This window comes from Malus sylvestris, chromosome 10, assembly GCF_916048215.2.
Source record: "Malus sylvestris chromosome 10, drMalSylv7.2, whole genome shotgun sequence".
Lineage (NCBI taxonomy): Eukaryota > Viridiplantae > Streptophyta > Magnoliopsida > Rosales > Rosaceae > Malus > Malus sylvestris.
Genome location: NC_062269.1, coordinates 10,880,113 through 10,892,616, shown reverse-complemented (window position 1 = coordinate 10,892,616; position 12,504 = coordinate 10,880,113). Strand labels below are relative to the sequence as shown.

Below are 12,504 nucleotides of genomic sequence, written 5' to 3'. Positions count from 1 at the left end.
GGTGAGCTTGTAACATATATGACACAATATCACACAGTTTTTGCGCATATATAGTTGCGTGCCTGAAATGACACTAAATATGGAACCATATTTCAGTTTTTTTATTTTGTTGCTTTGTTATATAAGAACTAATTAACTAAATTGTGTTCTAGAATTAAGATAATTCAAATCTGTTCATTGATTGATGACAGTACTGGATGACGGTGTTTGTTTCCGTGAACAACAACATTTCGGACAAATGGATATAATTTGTATAAATGGTACTTGATTAATAGCTCATTCCTCATATCTAATTCTCTCTTTCTGTGTTAAGTGATCTCTTCATTTCTCTCTGATAAGTTATCTATTTCTCTCTCTCTCTCCCTCTCTATCTATTCATTTTCTAGCTCTATAGAGATGGAGATGGCTGACCAGAGGGCAGAAAATAACGTCGTCTCCGACCAACCCCAGAATAGTATTGCAGACTTTGATCGCCCAAAGAAACCCAAGACAAAGAAGTTCGCTGTTGCCTGTGCCGTTTTGGCTTCAATGACGTCTATCTTACTGGGTTATGGTGATTGTTCCTTAAAACTGATGCATGTTGTTAGTGGTTGTGGTTCTCTCATGATACACTCATTCCCCACTCCTGTTCTTATTTGATTAAAAATATTATCTTACTATTGCAATCCGCCATTCTCCGTCCTATTCTTTTTGTTTTGGAAGAAACTTCTCCACCTGCGACGCATGCTTATTTCAAATTTATTTACAGATATTGGTGTAATGAGTGGAGCGTCTCTCTTCATCAAAGAAAACCTCAATATCAGCGACGTTCAAGTCGAAGTTCTTAACGGTACCTTGAACATATACTCTCTCATTGGCTCCGCCTTGGCCGGTAAAACCTCTGACTGGATTGGACGCCGGTACACCATAGTACTTGCCGGAACAATCTTCTTTATTGGAGCTCTCCTCATGGGTTTTGCCCCGAACTACGCCTTCCTCATGTTCGGTAGATTCATTGCCGGAGTTGGAGTTGGCTATGCTCTTATGATAGCTCCTGTCTACACGGCCGAGATCTCTCCGGCCTCGTTTCGTGGCTTCCTCACATCTTTCCCCGAGGTTTGTTTCATTACCATGTTATATTATCATATAATATAGTAACTATTTTTGTTATTAGCCAAGGTAATATGTTTACATAAATATAAGCATCTAAGTATTTGAAAAAAGTTATGCTTTCGAGACCATATATTTATATCACATTTCTGTATCATCTCATGTGATACGTGGTGCATACAATGAACATTTAATAAGATAAATCCATTAATTGATGTGGCACTTAAACCATCACTTGCCACGTCCGATGGTATAAAAAATGGTTAAAAAAATGTGATATTCTAACAATTTCCTCGTAAAAAGTAGGGGAGTGTTATTCACACACCCCTTTTTACCTCTCACACACTCTTGTTAATTTATGTCCACTAGTCTTCTTCAATTCATTCGATCCGACGGCCAAAATTTGAGAGAATGTGTGAGATGGTAAAAAAGAGTGTGAATAGCACCACCCAAAAAATAATGCTAGGGAGACCAAATATTCATAGCATATTAGTGTATAATCTCATGTGGCAAGTGACGTAGACAACCAACATTCAATGAGATAAATTCATTAATTAATGTGACATGTACACATCACTTGCCACATTAGATAGTGCACAAATGTCTTATAAAAATGTGGTCACCCTAGAATTTTCCTGAAATATCTACTGGGTGGCGCTATGCACACCATGTTTTACTTTCCATACACCTTCTTAATTTTCGACCGCAAGATCAAATGAACTAAAGAATATCAAATGATGGAAATTCACAAGAGGTGTGTGAAAAATACTAATGGATGTGTAGATAGCACCACCCTATTTATAGTTTCGAAAACCTCTCACATGCAGGCACGTGGAGTATATATTAATAGAATTGATCATTTTGAAAATATGTAGGTGTTTGTTAACGTTGGTATATTGCTGGGGTACGTATCCAACTTTGCCTTAGCCAAGCTCCCAATCCACTTGAACTGGAGGATCATGCTCGGCATCGGCGCAATTCCCTCAATTTTTCTTGCCCTCGGCGTTTTAGCCATGCCCGAGTCACCACGTTGGCTTGTCATGCAAGGGAGACTCGGAGACGCCAAGCGAGTACTAAATAAAACATCATTTTCTGAAGAGGAATCGCAGCTCAGACTAGACGAGATTAAAGAAGCTGCAGGAATCCCCAAAGACTCAAAGGATGAGGTCGTTCAGGTTTCTAAACGCAGCCAAGGTGAAGGTATATGGAAGGAATTGCTCCTCCGCCCCACGCCGGCCGTTCGCCACATTTTAATAGCAGCCCTTGGTATCCACTTCTTTCAACAAGTGTCGGGCACAGACTCTGTGGTTTTGTATAGCCCCAGGATCTTTGAGAAGGCAGGAATCACTTCTTACAATGACAAGCTACTTGCAACAGTGGCTGTTGGATTTGTCAAGACCATTGCAATCTTGGTGGCAACATTTCAAGTTGATCGGTTCGGACGTCGTATTTTGCTTTTGAGTAGCGTGGGTGGAATGGTAGTTTCTTTTACGCTGCTCGGTGTGGGTCTTACGGTGGTTGATCAATCCAACAACAAGGTCCCGTGGGCCATCGGGTTGTGCATCGCCATGGTACTATTCATCGTCGCTTTTTTCTCCATCGGGTTGGGACCCATCACGTGGGTTTACAGCTCTGAGATATTTCCATTGCAGTTGCGCGCGCAAGGGTGCAGTATGGGGGTGGCCGTAAACAGGGTGACGAGCGGGATCATCTCGATGACTTTTATTTCATTGTATAAGGCCATCACGATTGGTGGGGCCTTCTTTCTTTACGCGGGAATTGCTGCGCTTAGTTGGGTCTTCTTTTATACGTTGTATCCAGAGACGCAGGGTCGATCCCTTGAAGATATGGAGGTCTTGTTTGGTAAATACCACAAGTGGAGAGAAGCCAATGCCATGCTTAAAAAGACTAAGCAAGCTGATCATGGTTTTGGTGACGACAACAAGGCTCAAATCCATTAGGAATAGAAGGTCCAAGCTTTATCAATGTTTAATGCACTTTATGATGATGATCAATTCCTTTATCTCATATATTTCAGTTATATGCAACTGTACTTACATCTATAAGAATAATTTTCATTAAAACCCAAAAATTAGTGAAGTTGAAAATTTTGAAAACTTTTGGTTTTCATCTTTAGTGAGACATATAGATCTCGAGCAATTGCTCCAGCCATTATATGAAATTCTGAACTTTTAAGATGAATAATGACAAGGAACCAAATTTTGTAAACCAAATAATACGGTTGTTTATTGTTGGATTATTGCTTAAGTGTTGATTAATATGCTTAACTCCTATTGATGATACATCATTTGGTTTGCAAAATTTGGTTTAAAAGTTTGCTACCTAGCATTATCCTTCTAAAAAAATCACTAAACACAGCACATGAAAACCCCAGTCTACCTAGACATCCATTGACTTACCCGTAAACCCTCACCCTCGCTTATCGACTCTCCGTTTATTCTTCTCTCTGATCCTAGCGTCATTTCTAACATTTTCTAGTGGACACAAAATCTTCATCATCAAGATCGATCGAGCACACAAGTTATGTGCTCACTCTCATCTTTTGGGAAGGTTCAGAGTCTCAGACATCTTATTTTCTTTGTTAAGTAAGAAGATGTTCTATCGATATGTTTGGTAGATGTGTTTAATATATAATTGTTTGTTCTTGTTAGAACATTTAGTTAATTTAGAATCTTCTCCGTAATTGCAAGAAAGTAAATTTTTATAGTAATTATTTTAGGAATTCGTCTCATATGGGTTTTGTTAAACCATATATATATATAATCGTCTTTATTGTTCATTTATTTAATCATCTTTATTGTTCATTTTCCAACTTTCAATTCAGTTTATCTTGTTTGATTCACCTTCTAAGTTGTCTTGTTTAACTCTCAACCCAAACAGTAAGGCGTGTTAGAAACAGTAAGTCCATAGGATTGGCTTGAGCGGAGAGGGAGTGTAGCAAATACTCGAGGAATGTAAGCCGATAGCATTTCTGTTTTGTAAGTCTGTATTTTGAGTAATATGAGTAGATTATTTAGATCTTATTCAATCGCCAGCACTAGCTCTAGGTCCATTATAGGAACAATTCTAGATGTAGTAAATGAAGAACGAAAACTAGAATTTCAGACAGATGACACTGTCGACTTTGGAGATTGGAATATTCCCAAACTTTCTAGTAAAAACATTTATAAAAAGAAATGGTCAGTAGCCTCCTTTAGAATTGAACACCATGTCAAAATAGTTGAAAACGCATATGCTCTTAGCAAAAAACATGAAACTTGTCAATTATTCAAGCCAGAACAAATCAGAACCCATAGAAAAGATGGTTACAATTACACTCACATAGACCTAGTCCAAATCGCAGTTAAACCATTAACAAGGAGATGTCTTAGTACCTCTATCTTGCTATGTCTCCGAGAAGCTAGATTCACTAATTTTCGTGATAGTATTCTTGGGATGATTGAGTCAAGTTTTTATAACGGACCAATTCATTTTGATTGTTTCCTACATCTCACAATAAGCCTTTCAGACGCTCACATGCTGAAAGCACTCACGTTAAACATAAAAACTTTAGGGTACCAAGTCCTTGAAGGGGTCCAACCATTAACTCTAATTTTTAGAGTCTATTACAAGGTTACAGGAACAAACATAAATTTCCAAGCCTTAGTCAAAAGTCCTAGAAACCATACACTCTTAATGCAAACAAACCAAGAATATGCTAACATCAAAATACGCAAAACCATTAGATGGTCAGATATTAGTCTACCTTCATATTGGTGTTTGATAACGAAAGCAAACCAGTTAATATTCAAAATAATCTAGTCAACATAGACAACATAGAACAATATTTTGATGTAACAGTTAAAATCAACTTTGACCGACCAGCCAGAAAATCAAATGCTCATCTACAAGAATTTCGCCAGTCACACAAATCCTTAGCACCCAGTAGGAATTTTTTTTTTTGGATCCACATCTGCCAATATGATGGGTCAAGACCAAGATTTAATCAATTCATTAATTAACAAAAAATTAAGGGCAGTTGAAACAAGTTCGACTGTCACTGAGCAAGAATTAATCAATGACTTGATTAATATCAAGCTAAAATCAATAGAAACAACCTCTCAAGCCACTCATCCCGTTTATCAACCCAATACCCAAAATTAAGGAGAACAAACTTCTTCAACAGTTTCAGACTTTAAAGCAAGTCTAGTCAACCATCAATTACTAGTCTTAAATAAACCGTTCAAGATTTGATCGAAGAAACTCAATGATGACATCAAAGCTATAGAAAATATTCCCCGCAGGGACATTTTCTGTAATAAGTATAGAAAAGAACAAAAATTGGACATTTACAATAAGTGGACCAATTTCATGGAAAAGCACAAATTTGAAGTATTTTTCTTCGACTTTGTTGAAAAGTATTATGAATTTGAAAACAAATTAGAGGTCATCACCAAAGAAAATTGGGTCAAAGAAGACAAAACCTTAGTTTCCTCTAGTCATCCCCCACAAGAAACTATTTTAATTTCCACTGCAAACACCCAAATACCGACTACTCCTTTCAAACTTCCTAAAGAAGATGCAAGAGTCAAGCCAGTCATCGAACAAAACACCATAGGAAAACAATTAGACAAAATCGAAACAAAAATAGACAAACTTTCCCAACCAAAACCAACATGTAGGGAAAAACCTTTAGTCAACTTTCCAAAGTCTTATTCTAACACAATCGCTTTGAAAACCATTTCCACAAGTCAAAAAATAAACCAAATGTTACAAGAATTAAAGCAAGAAAAAACAGTCAGTGTTTTACAACATCTAGAACAGTCTCGTATAGAAACAATTTCTACAATATGGGATTCAGAAAATGAAATCGAAACAGACTCTATTAGGAAAGTAAAACAAGCTTTCAAAACCTTGAACTCAAAAGGATCACAAATAAACGAGTCAACCCAAATACTCTTACCAAAATTTGGTATCCGAGACCAACACCTCCGGATATTCAATTTGAGGAACGAAACATCCAAAATCAATTCTTAGTTTTCGCTAATAAACTCTATGAATGAAATATAGATGGGTTATCAGAACAATAACTTTTAGATAAATTACAGCACATCTCTATGGTTGCTAATAGATATATTACCAATCATAATCTTAGCCAAACCCAAGTTGTGTACCTTTTGGTCACTAGATTCACAGGAATGCTTCATTTTTTGTGGGAAAAACATCTCACTGAACAATCACGAAATGAAATTAAACATGCAGTTAAAAAGGATGAAGATGGAATAACTATCTTTGATGAGCATATAGGACAAGGAGTCCCAGATGCAATCAACACCTTGCTCTTTACCATCATAGAACATTTCATAGGTACACCCAGTAATGTCACTTCCAAAATTCATGACCAACTTAGCAATCTAAGATGTCCAACCTTAAGCGATTTCAGGTGGTACAAAGACATTTTCATGTCCAGAGTCATGCTTAGAAAAGATAGTAATAAACCATTTGGGAAAGAAAAATTCATCAATGGATTACCAAACCTTTTTACCCACAAAATTAGGAATGTTTTAGTCAACGACGAAGGTATCATACCATATCATACCCTTACTTATGGAAATATTATTATTATTATCCAGAAGGAAGGATTGAAAATGTGTATTGATATGAAAATTTCAAAACAAGTAAATAAAGACAAATCAATAGGCAAATATGAATTAGGAACATTTTGTGAACAATATGGATTACCTCCTATTGCTCCATCCAACAAAAAGAAAAAATCAGAAGCCTACAATAGGTATCCAAATAGACACCCAAATAGGTATTCTAGTAGGAAACATCCCAAATATAACAAATTCAAAAACAAGAATTTGAAACAAATAAATTTTATGACACACCTAAGTCCAGCAAGTGGAAAAGGAAACCCTCAGGAAAATAAATGTCGAGTCAAGAAAACAATCAGCCAGCTAAAAATCTCTGAAGAAGAGAAACTACATCTAATTCAAGTCTTAGAAGTAAGGGACACATACCATAGTCAATTCGAAGATGCTTTAAGTACTAATTCCTCTTCTTCCAACAATTCCTCAAATAGTCTTTCATCCCCCGACATTAAAATAGGATGCATTGACACTTGTTGTAAAAAGATTTCAGTGCTTAAAAAACAAGAATAACAAGAAAATCTTCTTATCGAATTAATCAGTAAAGTATATGATCCAGAATTGAAATCTTTCTACTTACAGAAGCTTAAGAAATTAGTCTCCCAAGAATAAGCCAATACAGAGTGTGGATGCAAATTTCTTCCTCCTTCATCTTGGACAAAGTTGCACCTACAAAACAATTAACACCTTAGGGTCAAGGCCAAGAGCCTCACACGTCCACGATGAATGGGGGGGGCTTTGGCCGAAGAACCTCCGATGCCAAAGTTAGAATTTAGAGAGAAAAGTGTTTAGAAAGTATTGGGAATTTCGCAAGTGTGTTGGAATGATCTTTTGGTGAAAATGGGAGTCTATTTATAGGGAAAGGGTGTAACTTATGGTTTAATGTGTGATTTAATGGATTAATTAGGCAATTAATCCATTAATTGGTTAATCAACACATTTTTGGAATAAATATTTTGGGGGTTATGTAATTTATATGGGATGTTTTGAAGGTTATGAAATAATTACCTTGGGGAAAATATAGGATGACGATGGATGAAATAACTTTGAATTTGTTACCTATTTTGGGCACTTTTGATTTGATTGATGGATGATTATCCGTTGCTCGTGCATAGGAATCCTGGTATGCCTCAAGGGTATTTTTGTCCTCTTTTACCCAAAAATCCACGTGTCGCCTTGTGATTATTTTTGGCTCCACAAATGCCCCCACACCTGTTGGGCTGCTCGCAGGAAAGGGCAGCAGGTGTAGAGATCTTCTTGCTTTATGAAACGTAGGACTGCTTCCTTTTTTTATGTAGATTCCCTTTTTAATAGGAAATTAGATCGTTCTAGGAAAGGGAAATAAATTTCTCTTAAAGTCTATTTAAGTTCATCTTAAGTGGGTTATTAAATCAACTTTGGAGAGCAATTTACTCTACCCTAAAAGAGAGAGAGAGAGCTTAGAGGATATTTGTTCCCCCTCCTCTAGCAATCTTCTACATCTTGCCTTTGCAAAGGACCGTCTTTCATTGATTTCTTCGTCTTCTCTGTGCCGCACCGATGTAAGAAAAAATTAATTTTTCTTATCTTCTTCTTGGATAGTACTGTCTAGCCATCGGGGTGGTGTAGCATGTTGGTTGGCAGGGGCTAGGAGTTGGCTCGGCATGGGCCGAGGAGGTGTTGTGGCAAGGATCACTGCTTGGGCAACTTGGCTTGGCTAAAGCCAAGGGCAACTCGTGCGGCTGGGGCTATCGATTGTGGCGCTAGGGCGCAGTGCTAGGTGAGGCGGATGGCTCATGTCCTTTCTCGGGCCAGGCTAGCGACTGAGAGAAATGAGGAGGTCGTGGGTGCTCATAAGTTGCTGGAATGCTGGGCATGCAAGCCTCCTGCCTACTGGTGCGAAAATTAACTTAACACATAAATTAAACCCTTTTATTGACAATTGTAGTAAAGATGTAAGTAGGGATCCTTCTAGACCAGGGATTAGAAGGGATTGCTAATCTACTCTAAAACTGACTTTAAAACACAAAACTAGGCTTGAAAACACTTAACTAGACTTATATGACTCAAAACAAGCTAAAAAACTCAAAACAGCACAAAACAATCAAATAGACTCAAACTACACACTAGAGAGTGATTTGGACAAAAATTGATTTAAACTTGACTCAAAACACTTAAAAACACAAATTAAGGCAGGTTCTAACTAATTTGACACACTAAAGTAAAGGGGATTGGGTTTTGGACGAATTTTAAGTAAAAAAAGTAACTAAGACTTAAGATAGATTTTGGACGAATTTGGGATAAATAGATGGGTGATAAGCTAGCTAGAGGGTTCTTCTCCACACATGACACACTTGCATACAAAACGATTTCCAATAAACCATGAATCTCAACACCCCAAATTAACCATGAACAACACTAATTAACCCTCAGATTTTCCTTAAGTCATTGAATTGGATGGATAACGCATTGGCAACCCAAATTATTCTTCAAAAATTCCCTACATGAACAGCATAATAGAGATACAATCAAAGATCATTAAGCTTTGTGAAAATCATAAGCATTGACAAAGCATTCGTAACTATGATGAGCATGATACTTCTGCTAAGAATCCACTTAACACAATTGTGACTAGCAACCTCCACTACTTATGAATACAAGTTCATAACGATTAAGTGAAACTCTCTTGTATTCTAGCATCAAATTCATGCATGCAAACTAAGTATGCATCCTTAATTCACAAACAAGAATAAGTTATCAATCAAACAGTTAAGTAAATTGCATTCACGATTCATAGAATCACAATTGGAAGTAATCAATTCATATTGCAAATATGTTCATGGCTTTGAATTTCCCCTAGCTAAAACGCGTTTAGCCTCTCATGTTCACAAAACAAAGATACATAAATTTAGACATTGAAAACAAAAGATTGAAAACACCTCAAAATGTTCTAGCAATCCAACTTGAATGGCAAGCATCTTCAAGGGTCCTCCTTCTTCTCTTTGTTGTGGCATAAGGGTTGGGTGAAGGTTTGAGTGGTGGTTTGTATGGGAGAATGGCTGAAAGTATGTATGGTGGCGAATGGGTGAGTTGATGGCCGCGGAAAAAAGTGTTTTTATTGTATTTTTTATGATGAATGGTGGATGGTATGATGATAATCCCCAAGGCTGCGACAAGGACTTAAATAACTCCCCAAATTATGTCAAAACCCTGGGTAATTAAGGCTAAGGTGCAGCATAATTAAAGGGAAAGAGAAATGAAAGTTTTAATTGTTTTAGAAGGATTTTAACTCTAAGTCCACAAGGAAAAAGGGTAAGTCAAAACAAAATCCAAGGGGACAAGGGAAAGAGGATATGCAGCAAGGGTAGGAAAAGAGAAAAGAAGGATCCCTTGCACGACAAGAGAAAAAGGGAAAGGGAAGAAAGGTGCAGCACCCTTTGTGGCAGGAATTAGGTCTTCTAGAAACATGTAATTAAGTGTCCTAAAGTATTTAGGACACCTCTTTGCAGCTGGAACTTAGGTGAATTAGGATTAGGAAAGGTTAGGACCAAATAAGGTAACTTTGGCTAACATTCCTTCTTTATTGTTGCATCATTTACTTCCTTTTATTGAATTAATTTCTTCATAACTTCAACATAATCCTAGCCTCTTTTGATCTTCAAATTTGTCCATCCACCTTGCTCCAAGCATGTGCTATCCATTCCAAGCCCCAAAATGCTTCAAAATGCACCAAATTGCACTTTCTTGATACTTTAGCCCATTGGACCTACAAACACACGAAAATAGCTTAAAATACTAAAATAACTAGGAACTAATAACATAACTGCAAGAAAACAAGCTAACTTAGTCGCATAAATATGCTCCTATCAACTTCCCCCACACTTAACTTTTGCTAGTCCTCAAGCAAAAGAAAACAAAACAAAACAAACAAATCATAACCTAGACCTTCCAACATTTGTCTCAGGGATTTCCAATGAAACATGACATGCCAAAGATCACCACTCACATAGATTTAAGCAATCCTTACCCTCGAGCATACTTAATCATCGTCACCACTTACTAGCTCGCATTTAATCAATTAAAACAACATTTTGAATGTACTAACATGCCTTAGAGAATTCCCTCAAGTCCTCACTGGATTCTCTCTTATTTTCACATAAGATTTTCTGACTACACTCCCTATACTAGGTATATGTGAGAAGATTGATGTAAACATGAAAACTAGTACTCACATATGTTTATAACAAAGAAAGCAATTTTTGGAATTATTAATGCATGTATATATATATGATCTCATGAACGGAATGCTACTACTTAGAAGCGAGAACCAGGGATTCCATATGCTCATACCAATTCCAAATCCATAGATTGAAACACATAACACCCAAGATAGAAGTCAAAGGGTTGTAACGGGGCTCAGGTATTCGCTAACAAGAAAAGGTAAGGGTAGACAAACGTTCTTAAAGCAATAGTGAGCAAAGTAATGAAATTGACACTTAGAATTCACTTTTGAATGCGAAAATCCACTTTAAACACAAAGGGAAGATTCACAAAACACTTAGAGCCAGATTCACACTTTTGGACCCTTTCTTCAACAACTAACACTTGTGAGCTCATTCTCACTTATTTTCAACTCTTTTTATTTCTTTTCTACATACTTTTTCTTTTCTTTTTCTTTTTCCACGCTTTTTTTTCTTTTTTTTCTTTTTTTTTCTTTCTTCTTTCTTTCAAACCTGTGCCCTATTTCTTTGGCACACAGAACACACACTTTGAAAACCCTTCCCCCACACTTGTTTTTCTGCATAATGTTCATCAAAAGGAATTCCTTCTAAGTTATACTCCACTATACTTTAAGAACAAGGGTATGGATAGTCCTATTCTAGGCTTGGTAGGGATAATGTGGTTAACAAAGAAAATAGGCTAAACAAGGTTCAAAGGGGTTAAACTTACAAAACAAATGCATGGGATGAAGGGTTTTTTTGGCTCTGGTGGTAACTACTAAACAACTTCATCTTGTTATGTGTTATGCACTCAATTTTAAGCTTTGAATGAAACGGGCATGAGTTATAGTATTTGAAACTATAATGATGAAAACGCATTCTAAGTAGCACAAGCAAAGAAATAATGAGATCATGCAACGACTTAGAAAATAAGAATGCACAAATTAATAACTCTCCAAATAACGTTTAGGCTAAAGTCTCACAGGGTTGTAGCGTTAGTTTGAGTTCCTTCCTTCAAGCATGTTACAAAAGCTGATTTTTTCTTTAGTGATTACATGTGACTGCGTAAACATCAACTCAAACAAAGTATTAACCAAAGAGCATATCAAACTTCTACCCATGTTTATAGCTTTCTTTAACAGTCATGTAATTAAAAACCAAATCCTCATCATTGTGTTGGAAGGTACCCTAAGACACAAACACACAAAAACGACTCTTTTTTGTTTGATTTTCATCAAATTTTCAAATTTCTTTTCAAAACATACTAAAATAGCTCAAAACACATTAAAACACTTAAAAATAGTGAAAAACAACTCTAGAGGGGATAGGTGATAAAAACCCACGAATTTTTAATAAAAACACTTTGTTTACCCCCCATCCCCACACTTAAATCAAACATTGTCCTCAATGTTTCAAACATAAACTAACACAAAAGCAAACAAACAAACAACGAACAAGCATAGCAAAATAAAGCAGTAAAGATAAGGGTTTAGGAATGCAAATCTGATTTTGGAGTGAGAATTTCATCGTTCCTTAGTTGAATGCATGGGTTGCTTCCCAAGAAG

The 12,504-nt window shown here is 36.6% G+C and overlaps 1 protein-coding gene across 1 annotated transcript; it reads left to right on the top strand.

Moving 5' to 3' along the window:
* The first annotated feature begins 396 nt into the window (after window positions 1-396).
* LOC126586112 (putative polyol transporter 1) lies at window positions 397-3,050 on the top strand. Its single transcript, XM_050250813.1, has 3 exons — window positions 397-553; window positions 749-1,095; window positions 1,965-3,050. Exons 1-3 carry the CDS (start codon window positions 397-399, stop codon window positions 3,048-3,050), a joined length of 1,590 nt encoding a protein of 529 aa, XP_050106770.1.
* Window positions 3,051-12,504: the final 9,454 nt, after the last annotated feature.